General features: G+C 48.0%; 1 protein-coding gene across 1 annotated transcript; it reads left to right on the top strand.

Moving 5' to 3' along the window:
• The first annotated feature begins 9,586 nt into the window (after positions 1-9,586).
• LOC120809947 (uncharacterized) lies at positions 9,587-12,121 on the top strand. The gene is made up of 2 exons (XM_040164101.2): positions 9,587-9,849; positions 9,984-12,121. The coding sequence occupies exons 1-2, from the start codon at positions 9,678-9,680 to the stop codon at positions 11,255-11,257; spliced, it is 1,446 nt and encodes a 481-aa protein (XP_040020035.2). The 5' UTR covers positions 9,587-9,677; the 3' UTR covers positions 11,258-12,121.

The following is a 12,121-nucleotide window of genomic DNA, read 5'->3' on the forward strand; positions in this document are numbered from 1 at the left end:
GAACCAAACTTCATGAAGTCAGAAGTATCTATTCCAATCACTCTATCAGAGAAATCAGAGTTGTAGAAATAACAGGAAACATGCAAGACAGCCATGACATTATGTTAAGTGTATGTAAACTTTTGACCACAACAGTTTATGGAGCCGCTGCTAAGAGTACATTACAATCATCATTTGAGAGCTCTAAAGCCTAGTTTATGGTTGTGCGTTTTCAGAGAGACACAGGGGCCCCTTGCGTGCCTTTTTACCCCTCCTTGCGTGAGTCGACCAATTTTTCTAAACTAGCGTCAAAACCTACGCAAGCCTCACGCAGCCCGCGAGGCTGTGATTGGTCTGCTAACAACATCATTTACGGAGTCTCACATTTACGGTTTCATAGCACAATACCTCTATTTTTAAAAGGAAGATTTTCGAAGAAAGAATCAATCAGATTGAAGAGCTTTTGTATTTTGAAGTAATACCGAAATATGACCACTTATACAACCCTCTGTAGCCGTTCTGGAGCTACCACCGTCGGGTTCCTTCAAGGACGCACAGACCCACGTTGTCAGCAAAGTGTCTTTTATTTTGTTAGAGGGGGAGAAAGCAAGATTGAGGCCACTCGTTGCGTTGTTCGCTCGGCTCCGCTTGGTTCAGTTCAGTTCAGCTCAGCTCAGCTCAGCTCAGCTCCGCTCTGCCCCCGTCATCTCCCCTCCAGATCCTGCTCATCGTTTTTAACAGGGAGACAATCAGTCCAAATCACATCCACCTATGCTCCTCACTCACCTACCTGCACCGTCCCCTGAACCTCTCCCCCGCTCCCCCCCTGCAGCTGAGCTAACCACACCCCACCACTACATACCCCCACCGCCCGACTTAGGCCGGGGAGCCATCCGGCCTAAAAAAAACGCCTCACTTTTTTTTCGTTAGCCGCGGGCAGGCTGCGATGACTGCTGTCTTTTCCCCCTGCTGGTGCACCCTCCCGCCGCCCAAGTGGTACCCCAGATACCGTACCTCCCCCGCCCAACTGCACACTTCCCCGGGTTGGCGGTGAGCCCGGCCTGCCTCAGGGACTCCAGCACCGTGTCCACCCGCCGCACATGCTCCCCCCACGTGGTGCTGTGGATGATGACGTCATCCCGGTAGGCGGCAGCATTCGCAGCGTGCGGCAGCAGCACCCGGTCCATGAGGCGCTGGAAGGTGGCAGGGGCACCGAACAACCCAAAGGGAAGCGTGGTGAATTGGTATAATCCAAACGGAGTGGAGAAAGCAGACTTTTCCTTGGACTCTGGTGACAAGGGAATCTGCCAGTAGCCCTTGGTCAAATCCAGTGTGGTAAAAAATTGCACGGTGCCCAATCGGTCCAGGAGTTCGTCGACCCGGGGCATCGGGCACGCGTCAAACCGTGACACCGCATTCACCCTGCGATAATCCACACAGAACCTTATCGAGCCGTCCTTCTTGGCGACAAGAACGATGGGGCTGCACCAGGAGCTGTTGGACTCCTCTATTACCCCCATCTCCAGCATGGCGGCCAATTCTCGCTGAACCATTTTCCTTTTGTGTTCAGGTAACCTGTAGTGCCGTGTCCTCACTGTCACGCCCGGGGACGTCTCAATGTGATGAACTATGAGATCCGTGCGACCTGGCAGAGGGGAGAACACATCATTAAATTGGTCTTGCAACCGGGCTATGTCCGCTTGCTGGGCTGCAGAGAGATGGGCATCGGACGGGAGCCGGGACGCATCGGTGGACTTTGGGACCTCTGGCCCGAGCTCCTCTCTCTCCGCTACAGCAGACACCAGAGACACAGACTCCACCTCCCTCCATGCTTTAAGGAGGTTGAGGTGGTAGATCTGTGTAGCTCCCCCTCTGTCAGATCGCACCACCTTGTAGTCGACGTCCCCTACCCGCCGTGTGACCACAAAGGGCCCTTGCCACTTGGCGAGTAGTTTTGAGCTAGAAGAAGGAAGTAATACAAGTACTTTTTCTCCCGGTGTGAATCGTCTCAGCTTGGCCCCTCTGTTGTACAGCCGTTGTTGACGCTCCTGGGCCAGGAGCAAATTCTCACGTGACAACTCACCCAATGTGTGGAGTTTGGCTCGCAGGTCCAGGACTTACTGAATCTCGTTCTTACTGGGGCTCGGACCCTCCTCCCAGTGTTCCTTAAGCAGGTGGAGCACCCCCCGTGGTCTCCTGCCAAACAGCAGTTCGAAGGGAGAAAATCCCGTGGAGGCCTGGGGAACCTCCCGTACTGCAAACAACAGAGGGTCAAGCCATTTATCCCAATTACGTTCATCGTCGTGAATAAACTTACGAATCATGGATTTTAGCGTCTCATTCAGCCGTTCCACCAGGCCATCAGTGTGGGGATGGTACACACTGGTCTGAACGGACATAACTCCCAATAATTTGTACAGTTCCCGTAGGGTGCGTGACATGAACGAGGTGCCCTGGTCAGTCAGAATCTCTTTCGGGATTCCGATTCGAGAGATGACCTGAAACAGCGCCCGCGCAACACTCCTGGCGGAGATGCTGCGCAACGGCACTGCCTCTGGATATCGGGTTGCGTAATCCACCAGAACCAACACAAAGCGATATCCCCGTGCACTCGGTGGAATGGCCCGATGAGGTCCATACCTCGTTCGAACGGCAGCTCCATTAACGGCAGCGGACACAGCGGCGCTCTCGGGATGGCCGGCCTGTTCACCAGCTGGCACTGTGGGCAGGATGCGGACCAGCGGCGCACATCCGCCCAGATGCCTGGCCAGTAAAATCGGGCCACTATCCGATCCAGAGTTTTGTCTCTACCCATGTGGCCCGCCATCATGTTATAGTGAGCCGCCTGGAAAACCATTTCCCGACGGCTTTTCGGTACCAACAATTGCGTATTTTCCTGACCTGTCTGAGTGTTGCGACTCACTCGGTATAGCCTGTCCCTAATCAGTGAAAAGTGCGGGTATGCTAATGCGGCATTGGGGCGCACCATTTGACCATCAATTCACTTGGTCGAAGGCAATGGGTAGAGTATCATCACGAGACTGCTCTAGTGGAAAATCTTCCATGGAGCGTAATTCGTGGATCAGTACCCCGTTGAGGGGCTAGGGCCCGCGGGGTTGGCGGGGGCCGAGCCGCGACAGGCTGCGGGGACCTCCTTCGTGGCGCAGGGACGGGCTGCCTCGATGCGGTCGGCCGACCGCCCTCCCCCTTCCTGCCGGGGTGAACCGCCAGGTGGTCCTCGGCGAGGGTGACGGCGGCTTCCAGCGTCGCCGGCCGGTAGTACCGGACCCATGCCGCAGTCCGCGGCGGAAGACCCTCCAGGAACTGCTCTGTCACCATCTTTTCCACCACCGCCGGCGACTCGCCTCCCAAAACCGCCTCCTATGGTCCTCGGGGGAGAGCCCCAGCCGGTCCATGATGGCCTTCTTCGCGTTGGCGTAGACGTGCCTGGGCCCGGGTGGCAAGCCCATGGCCGCTGTCTGCGCCTCCCCGGTTAGGAGTGGCAGCAGGCGGATCGCCCACTCGTCAGCCGGCCACCCACACGCCATCGCCTCGAACATCACCAGGTAGGACTGCACCTTGTCCCCAGGAGTCATTTTGTGCATCACCACGCCCGCAGGCGCGGGACCTGGCTGGCCGGGCCGCCAACCGCTCCAATACCTGGGTCGGCCAGTCCGCAGCGGCCTGCAGCGCCCCCATGATGTGCCGGTTGGCCTCGGCTTGCTCACGCTGCATTGCGGCAATTTCTCCCAGCATCTGCCCAAGTGCGACCGCCGGCTGCATCAGCCCCCCTGCTTGGCCGTTTGCATCCATTCCTGGCCGGGCGCCACTGTAGCCGTTCTGGAGCTACCACCGTCGGGTTCCTTCAAGGACGCACAGACAACGTTGTCAGCAAAGTGTCTTTTATTTTGTCAGAGGGGGAGAGAGCAAGATTGAGGCCACTCGTTGCGTTGTTTGCTCGGCTCCGCTTAGTTCAGTTCAGTTCAGTTCAGCTCTGCTCTGCTCTGCTCCCGTCATCTCCCCTCCAGATCCTGCTCATCGTTTTTAACAGGAAGACAATCAGTCCAAATTACATCCACCTGTGCTCTTCACTCACCTGCCGGCACCGTCCCCTGAACCACTCCCCCGCTCTCCCCCCTGCAGCTGAGCTAACCACACCCCGCCACCACACCGTCATTAGCGGACTATAAGGACGCACAGATCTCCTCAAACGTGCAAGTAAATAAACCAACAACTTCCACACACAAAGACGTCATTCTCCAGGTCGTCTTTGAAAAGAAACGTTACTCCACCTATTGCTCTGGTGGTGAATTGCTTTGCAACACGCTCAACCCTTTTAGAATCATGAATTGAAACGAGTCCATCAACACGATTGCACGGAAAGCCACAGGCGCCGTTGCAGAAGCATGCCAGCGCCTTAAGGCAGAAATTGGCGTAATTAAATCCATCTTAAAACGACACACTTCTGGTGGAAGCTGACAAACTGCAATTAAGATTAAGACGGTCAAAGCCATCTCTGGCATATTGGGTGAAGCTGAAGGGATCTGGGTGAGACCATGGTGAAGATCAACTTCTGTGAATACACCCAAAGTAAAGGCAAAGGGTTTGGGTGGAGTATCAGTACAGGAGGCAAAGAAATCGTTTGAAAGGGGTTAGATCTGTAATCCCAACGTAACGTGTGGAAATGTTCCTCCTTGGATATTACCAGCTAACAATAAGGATTTAACACTCATAGTAAGGACACAATGGATGGAAATAAACTTGAATGACATTGGACATCAGAGTATGTATCAACTAACATTATTTTAACTATCTGTAGATGTATACAGACAGATATCAAGACAATAGGAATGGACACGTGGGATCTGGAGTATTCATATCAGAATGTAGTGTGACCATGTGCAAACAATAATAATGTCAGACTGTCTGTTCAGGTGAAATTATTGCAATAACCTTGGGACTGTGATGGGTAGAAGAGGTGAGACCTGAAAGAGGTCGACTGTTCAGATTCTAAACAGCCTGTAGGAGCCATTCAGGATGTTTGTGTACCACTGGATGTTTGGGAGCCAATCTCAGGTTGGCCACGGGTGGCAGTGTGACACAGTCTACATATGGGGGCACAGGTGCAATTAGCCAGGGCAATGATGCATGGGTGACGGGGAGATCGCACGTTTTTTACCGCTACCAGGATGCACTGCGAGATCAAGAACTAAATATAGATGCAGTTGTTTGGAGGTTTGTGAAGTGTAAAACTAATAAACGGGAACTTCACCCAAAGAAAACAAAAAGAATTGGAATCTTTGTGTGAGCGAGTGAGGAACAGGATCTTCTCCCGCACCCTGCCAAGTGGCTCAAGAAAATCTGTCACTACACAGCCTGATGTCACAACAATCTGAAAGAGAGGAATTAGTGATGGAAATATCCTTTATTATGTTTACACTTCAATGACTGTGAATAAATGGGTCTGGGTCTCTGCTCATGTAGGTGTAGAAGGCAACGAGAGAGCAGATATGATCGCAAAGCAAGAACTAAAAGACAAGAAGGTATTGAATATTCCCTTTGGAAAGAGGGAAGCTAAATCATTAATAAGAGAGGCGGTACAGGACGTCTGGTAGAAGAAGTGGGAGAAAGACGACGAACCAAGACATTTTCATAACATTCAGAAACACATAAATGTGAAGATGTACAAAGGGAAGTAACAAAGAGAGGAGGTCATAATATCAAGTTTGAGATTCTAACATACAGGACTCAACTCAACGCTGTATTAAATGGAAAAAGCGCACACGTGTAAAATGCAGATAGGTACATCTTAAAGCAAAATATGAGTCCGTTGGGACGGAAGTGGAGTTTGGAGGAAGTTCTGACAGCGGACGAAGAATGGCGCGAGAGATACAAGGCACTACTGAGATTTCTTAAATAAACCGGAGCAGGATGGAGATAAATTTCCTGCATTAAAAGCGTTAACCAAATAGACCAAAAAACACATTCTGTCACACGGTAGAAAAACTGTACTCTAATGCCTAATCAGCTCATCTCAGTTGCACCTGCTACCAACATGACGTCAATACAAACGGGAAAATAAAGGGAGCATCAAACATATATAGCAATATAATATATCCTAAATATAAGACACTCCAATTAAACAATATACACTCTTTGGGCTCTTACATTTCTGGCCCCAAATCATTAAGCAGAAAGATTAAACCATTTTCAAACAATTGAAATCAATAGAGCCATTAATTATCAAACCAAATATATATATTCATAAACCGTTATACTCCAAGGCTCGTTTATCAGTCTCTTCATTATCTGATCTTATGTTCAAGTGGCTTCTTGCAGTAAACACAATAAACAATAAACAAAACAATAAACAGTTTATTTACAGGTCTTTCAAGGGTGCTGTTTTTGGTCTGCAGCTTCACTCTGCGTACAGTTCCACTGGATTCAGATATGGTTTGGATTATTCTTCCCATTAACCATGAATCTTTGGTGAAGAACTCGGGCCCCGTCTGGCTTCAAAGGGACCAAAATAATCTACACCTCCATGGCGATTGGGACATTTTTGCTCTACCACTCAGCCAACTGTTCCAAGCTCAGTTCTTTCCTTTTAATGTCAAATTTGACATTTTTCCTTTGTTGCTACACAAGTAGTTTTAATGTTGCTGGATCCTGGTCGACCTGACTGATCCAGTGCTGTAATTCTTTTCTCTTGTCCGTCAGGTGGATCAGAGTTTCCTTGGCTTTCATAATCCATGCCACCGCTCTCTTTAGTTTGTCCCAACTTGAGTAATCTCCCAAAAAGCAATTTGTTCACAAGGTCAGCATCCTCTTCAATTATGATGTATGTACACCGTAATGACCTCTGGATCTTTTTGCAGGTCTTGTGCCTCCTTGTATGGTCTCATTGGCGATTCACATTCTGGGCACAACAGAAACAGGGGTCCTTTGGCTTATCCTGCAGCTTGATACTGTACGTGAACGTATCATCTTCTGTGCTCCACTGTACGCCAAGAGCTTGTTCAGTCGGTAAGGCATCGTGGCTGAGATCAAGGTTTTCTAGCTTGCTGCCTCGGTGCTGTGCAGGGATAGATAACAAGACCTTTCTGCTATTGCTCGCCCCTTTGGTGAGGTCGGGTCCCTGCAATAACTGTCGGATTAAAACGGATTAAATGGCCAGATAAAGGATGAATTGGTATCATACCCTGAACCAGAGACTTTAGAAGAGTTAGTGCAGTACGGGATTACGGGTGGATAATCAATGTCGGGAGCAACAGAGAGAAAGGAGGCGGGATGTGTCGACCTTCCAACGGAGGGTGGCAGCTCCAGGCGCTACACGCCACGCTCACAATGAAATGTCAGTCAAAAGACTGACTACTCTAGTAGTAGACTACTACTACTCTGGACGGAAGGTTGTTGGCCAAAACAATTTCAAGGCAGATGACAGTTTTATTGATGTTGAAGTGGTGAGACAACTGGGCCTCTGCACAATTCCTCTGGGGGGGGTGGTTGAGGCTACTACTACTCTGGACGGCAGGTTGTTGGCCAAAATCACTAGTCGAACTGAACTGAACCCGTTAAGTTACTTATTTCAGGTAACCATCATGAAGAGATCAGCTTGTTAATTATCACTCTCCCATGATTCCGATCGTTCTAGAGCATACATGGTTGGTTAAGCACAATCCTGTGATTGATTGGACAGAGGCTAGGATAACCAATTGGAGTAAATCATGCCATGCCAACTGCTTGCAGTCTGCCAGTGCGAAACTAGATAACAGTCAGGGAACCACCCAATGTACGGCTGACCTATCTCTCGTCCCCATTGACTACCATGACCTAGGAGAGGTTTTCAGTAAACCCTCCTCACCGCCCTTATGACCGCGCAATTGAGTTGAAGTCCGGTTCCACATTTCCCAGTAGTCGTCTGTACTGCATCTCTAAGTCTGAACGCGTAGCCATGGAGAAATACATTAAGGACATACTCTTCGTCTCCATTGGGAGCAGGATTTTTTTTTGGTCTCCAAGAAGGACGGTTCCCTTCAGCCATGTATTAATGATCGAGGTCTCAATGACATAACCATCAAGAACTAGCATCCGTTACCATTGATGAATGAGGCCTTTGATGCACTTCAAGGGTCTACCATCTTCACAAAGTTAGATCTACGTAATGCATACCACTTGGTCAGAATACGAAAGGGAGACTAGTGGTCGACAGGCTTTAATACTCCATTGGGACATTTTGAATATCAAGTCATGCCGTTTGGGTTGACTAATGCCCCAGCGGTATTTCAGGGGCTTTTTCCACGTTCTCAGAGACATGTTGGGACGTTTCGTGTTCGTATATCTTGATGACATTCTCATATTCCATATTCCAGAGATCCCACCGAACACATTCAACATGTCAGCCTGGTTCTACAAAGTGTCCTGGAGGACAAGTTATATGCAAAGGCTGAGAAATGTGAATTTCATGCTCACACTGTTTCATTCCTGGTTATGTCATTTCTAAGGGACAGGTGAGGATGGATCCAGCTACGGTGGAGGCAGTACTTGAGTGTCCTAAACCCGACACGAGAAAACAACTGCAGAGGTTTTGGGGTTTTGCCAACTTTCACCAATGGTTTATCCGGGCTTACAGTCGTGTTGCCTCTCCTCTTACTGCACTTACCTCCTGTGTCTAACCCTTCGTGTGGACTTCAGAAGTGGAGGAGCTCAAGAGGCGGTTCACTTCTGCTACGATCCTTTCCCAACCAGACCCGTGGCGGCAGTTTGTGGTTGTGGCCTCGGACGTGGGGTTGGGAGCCATTTTATCCCAACGCACTGAGACGGACAGTAAGCTTCATCCCTGTGCTTACTTGTCGTGTCAGTTGTACCCGGGTGACCGTAATTACGATGTGGGAAACCGGGAGCTAGAGGCGGGCAAGGTCGCCTTAGAGGAATGGCGACATTGTCTGGACGAAGAATCTTGAGTACGTTCGTACAAACCAGGGGGGCCCTGTTTTTTTAAATGTTTTTCCTTCTCCCTGACTTACAGACCTTGATCACGCGACATCAAAATGCTGGACTTAATCCATGATTATATTATATTAATCCAGAGTTCAGATCAGGAAGCAGAGTCGCAGTCTTACACGCGCTTCCATTCGAGCAGTCACTCACCCAAACCCTAATGAACCCTATAGAGACCGTGTCTGCCCCACGGACACAGTTATCTAAATTAAAGGTAAACAACAATGGAGTTACAGTAAATAACTTAACAAAATTTAAAACTAATAATGCAACAGTGCAACAAAATAGTAGAATTAAAGGGGGAATCTTGAATATTAGATGTCTGTCATCTAAAGCTGTTTAAATGAATTACTTCCTTATCCTCACCCATCGCGTCAATAAAACAGCGCGTATTGACACTTCAAACTCTCACACCCTGAAACTGCACAATCCGGTACAGTAGGTGGCGGTGTGTACCGATTTAAGTTGGTTGCGAAACGTCGAGCAAAAATAAACAAAAAGAAGAAGAAGAAGAAGAAGAAGAAGAAGAAGAAGAAGAAGAAGAAGAAGAAGAAGAATAAGGAGGAGCCGGCTGACCTGCGACCATAATAGAAAGCGGAACCTTAATGTGACTCAGGTCTCCAGTCGGAACGTTATAGTGTAACATCCAGTCGTTGCTCGGTGTTGCCGGTAATTGTTTCATCGGTAACCAAGCAACAATGTCTTCGGTTGAGTGTTTGAGAGAGTTCGTCAACGAGCGACTATCTGCTGCTGCTGAAGAAATATTCGGAGTTTTTAAAAGAACCGTCGTCGAGTACCAGGAAGAGATCGACCGGCAGCGCAGAATGTTGGATGTTTTTTGGAAACCCGACGTGAAGTTACACAGGATAAGTGAGTACAACTTTAGAAACATCTGCTGTCTAGTAGAACAGCAGGACACACGATGGTTGTGGTTTGTAAACACTCGTTGTATTTATTCGCTCAAACGTTAGTTTTTCTATTTCTTTTGTTCCGTGTCCCCGCAGAGCTCCCACAGCCACGTGTGTGTACGGAGGAGGAGGTTCTCGGTGACCAGCAGCTCTGTCTCCAGGAGAGGAACCCCAGTGTGGACCAAGAGGACCCAGATCCTCCACAGATTAAAGAGGAACAGGAGGAACTCCGCAGCAGTCAGGAGGGAGAGCAGCTTGAACCGAAGCAGGAGACCTTCATGTTGACTCCTACTTGTGAGGAAAGAGACCACGGTGAAGACCAACTTCTGGATTTGTGTACTGACGAAACACAGACTGTGGTACAGGAAACATCTCTAGGCTACATTTCAGTTGAAAGCGCCGCTGTAGTTGAACCAAGCAATGACCACCAGCTTCTCTCTCACAACTCTCATGTATCTGATGGCAAAGATCAGAATAGAGTCAAACGTAGTTTAACATCAAGCAAGGAGCAAACTCCTCCAGGTGAGAAGCCATTTTCTTGCAAAACATGTGGAAAAACCTTCGAATGTAGTAGTGGCTTAAAAGCCCACATGGGAATTCACACTAAGGAAAGGCCATATTCTTGCAACACCTGTGGGAAAACTTTCACACGGACATCACATTTGAAGCGTCACACAAGGATCCACACTGGAGAAAGGCCGCATGTAAAAGATCAGAAAAGAGTCAAACGTAGTTTAACATCAAGCAAGGAGCAAACTCCTCCAGGGGAGAAGCCATTTATTTGCAAAAAATGTGGGAAATACTTCAAACATAAAAATGGCTTGTTGTCCCACGTGAAAAGAGCTCACAGTGTTGATCAACCATATGTATGCAACACCTGTGGGAAAAGATTCATTCATGAATCAGCATGTAAGAATCATAAAAGAGTTCATAGTGATGAGAAGGCATTTTCTTGCAAAACATGTGGGAAAACATTCAAATTTAGTAGTAGCATAAAACTTCACACGGAAATTCATTCTGGTGAAAGGCCATATTCCTGCATCACATGTGGGAAAACATTCAATCACGCAGCATCTTTGAAGCTTCATACAAGTATTCACACTGGGGAGAAGCCATATTCCTGCAACACATGTGGGAAAACATTCAGAGACAAATCACATTTAAAGCTTCATACAAGGATCCACACTGGGGAGAAGCCATATTCCTGCAACACATGTGGGAAAACATTCACTCAGTCATCACATTTGAAGTTTCATACACCAACTCACTCCAATGAGAAGCCATATTCCTGTAAAATGTGCAAAAGAGATTTCAGAAGTTCTAACAGCTTATATGCCCACATGAGAACACACAAGGGTAAAACGTCATAGATGCAAATCCTTTGAGGAACTATTCTGATCAATTTCAGGGTTCCCGCGGGTCCTTAAAATGTCTTAAATTAAAATCCGGCTAATTAAGGTCTTAAATTGTCTTAAATTTCACTTAAAGTTGCTGTAGGTATTAATTTTTTTGCCGGTGCGCTTAATGACGACGAGAAAGCACAGTGGCGCATCGTAAAACATCTAATAGTTGATTAATTTAGTATTGTGCGAAATGAGTCTCCGCTGACGTCAGGCTGCGTGTCGCCATTACGCGGTTGTCTATCTCAGGTTGAAAATGCAAAGAAGATGGAGAAGTGCAAATTTAACAACAAGTGGATGCATTTAGGAGGTGGTTGGTGCCGATTGAAAACAACAATGAGGCAATGTGTAAACTACGCAAAAAGACCTTTTCATTAGGGACCATGGGGCTCAAAGCCGTCGAGTCGCACATGAAAGGAGGAAAGCACCAGCGATACGTTGCAGCAGCTAGCCATAGCGGGGCCAGGTTAATCCCTGCATTGTTTGCAGCACGACCTAACAGTCGGCTGTAACAAGTTTCATTTCAACACCAGACACCCAAAAGGCAGAGGTACTGTGCGTTCTCCATACTGTGACGAGGCACAATTCATTTAAATCTAATGATGCATACGTGGCGTCTTTGCTGCCATGTTCCCCGATTCTCAATGCATTGTGTTGTTTAGTGTAATCCAAATGTATGTATGTTATGTTGGCTCTGTTCTGCATCACAAAGGAATCACTTTGATTGTTTACATCTATATTGGCCAAACAATGTTGGGAGGGTTATTGTCAGTTATTATACAAAATGTTTTGATTTCCATTGTAGGAGGCAATAAATTGCGTATTCCAAAGAAA

The sequence above is a fragment of the Gasterosteus aculeatus genome, chromosome 20, assembly GCF_964276395.1.
Source record: "Gasterosteus aculeatus chromosome 20, fGasAcu3.hap1.1, whole genome shotgun sequence".
In the NCBI taxonomy this organism is placed as follows: domain Eukaryota; kingdom Metazoa; phylum Chordata; class Actinopteri; order Perciformes; family Gasterosteidae; genus Gasterosteus; species Gasterosteus aculeatus.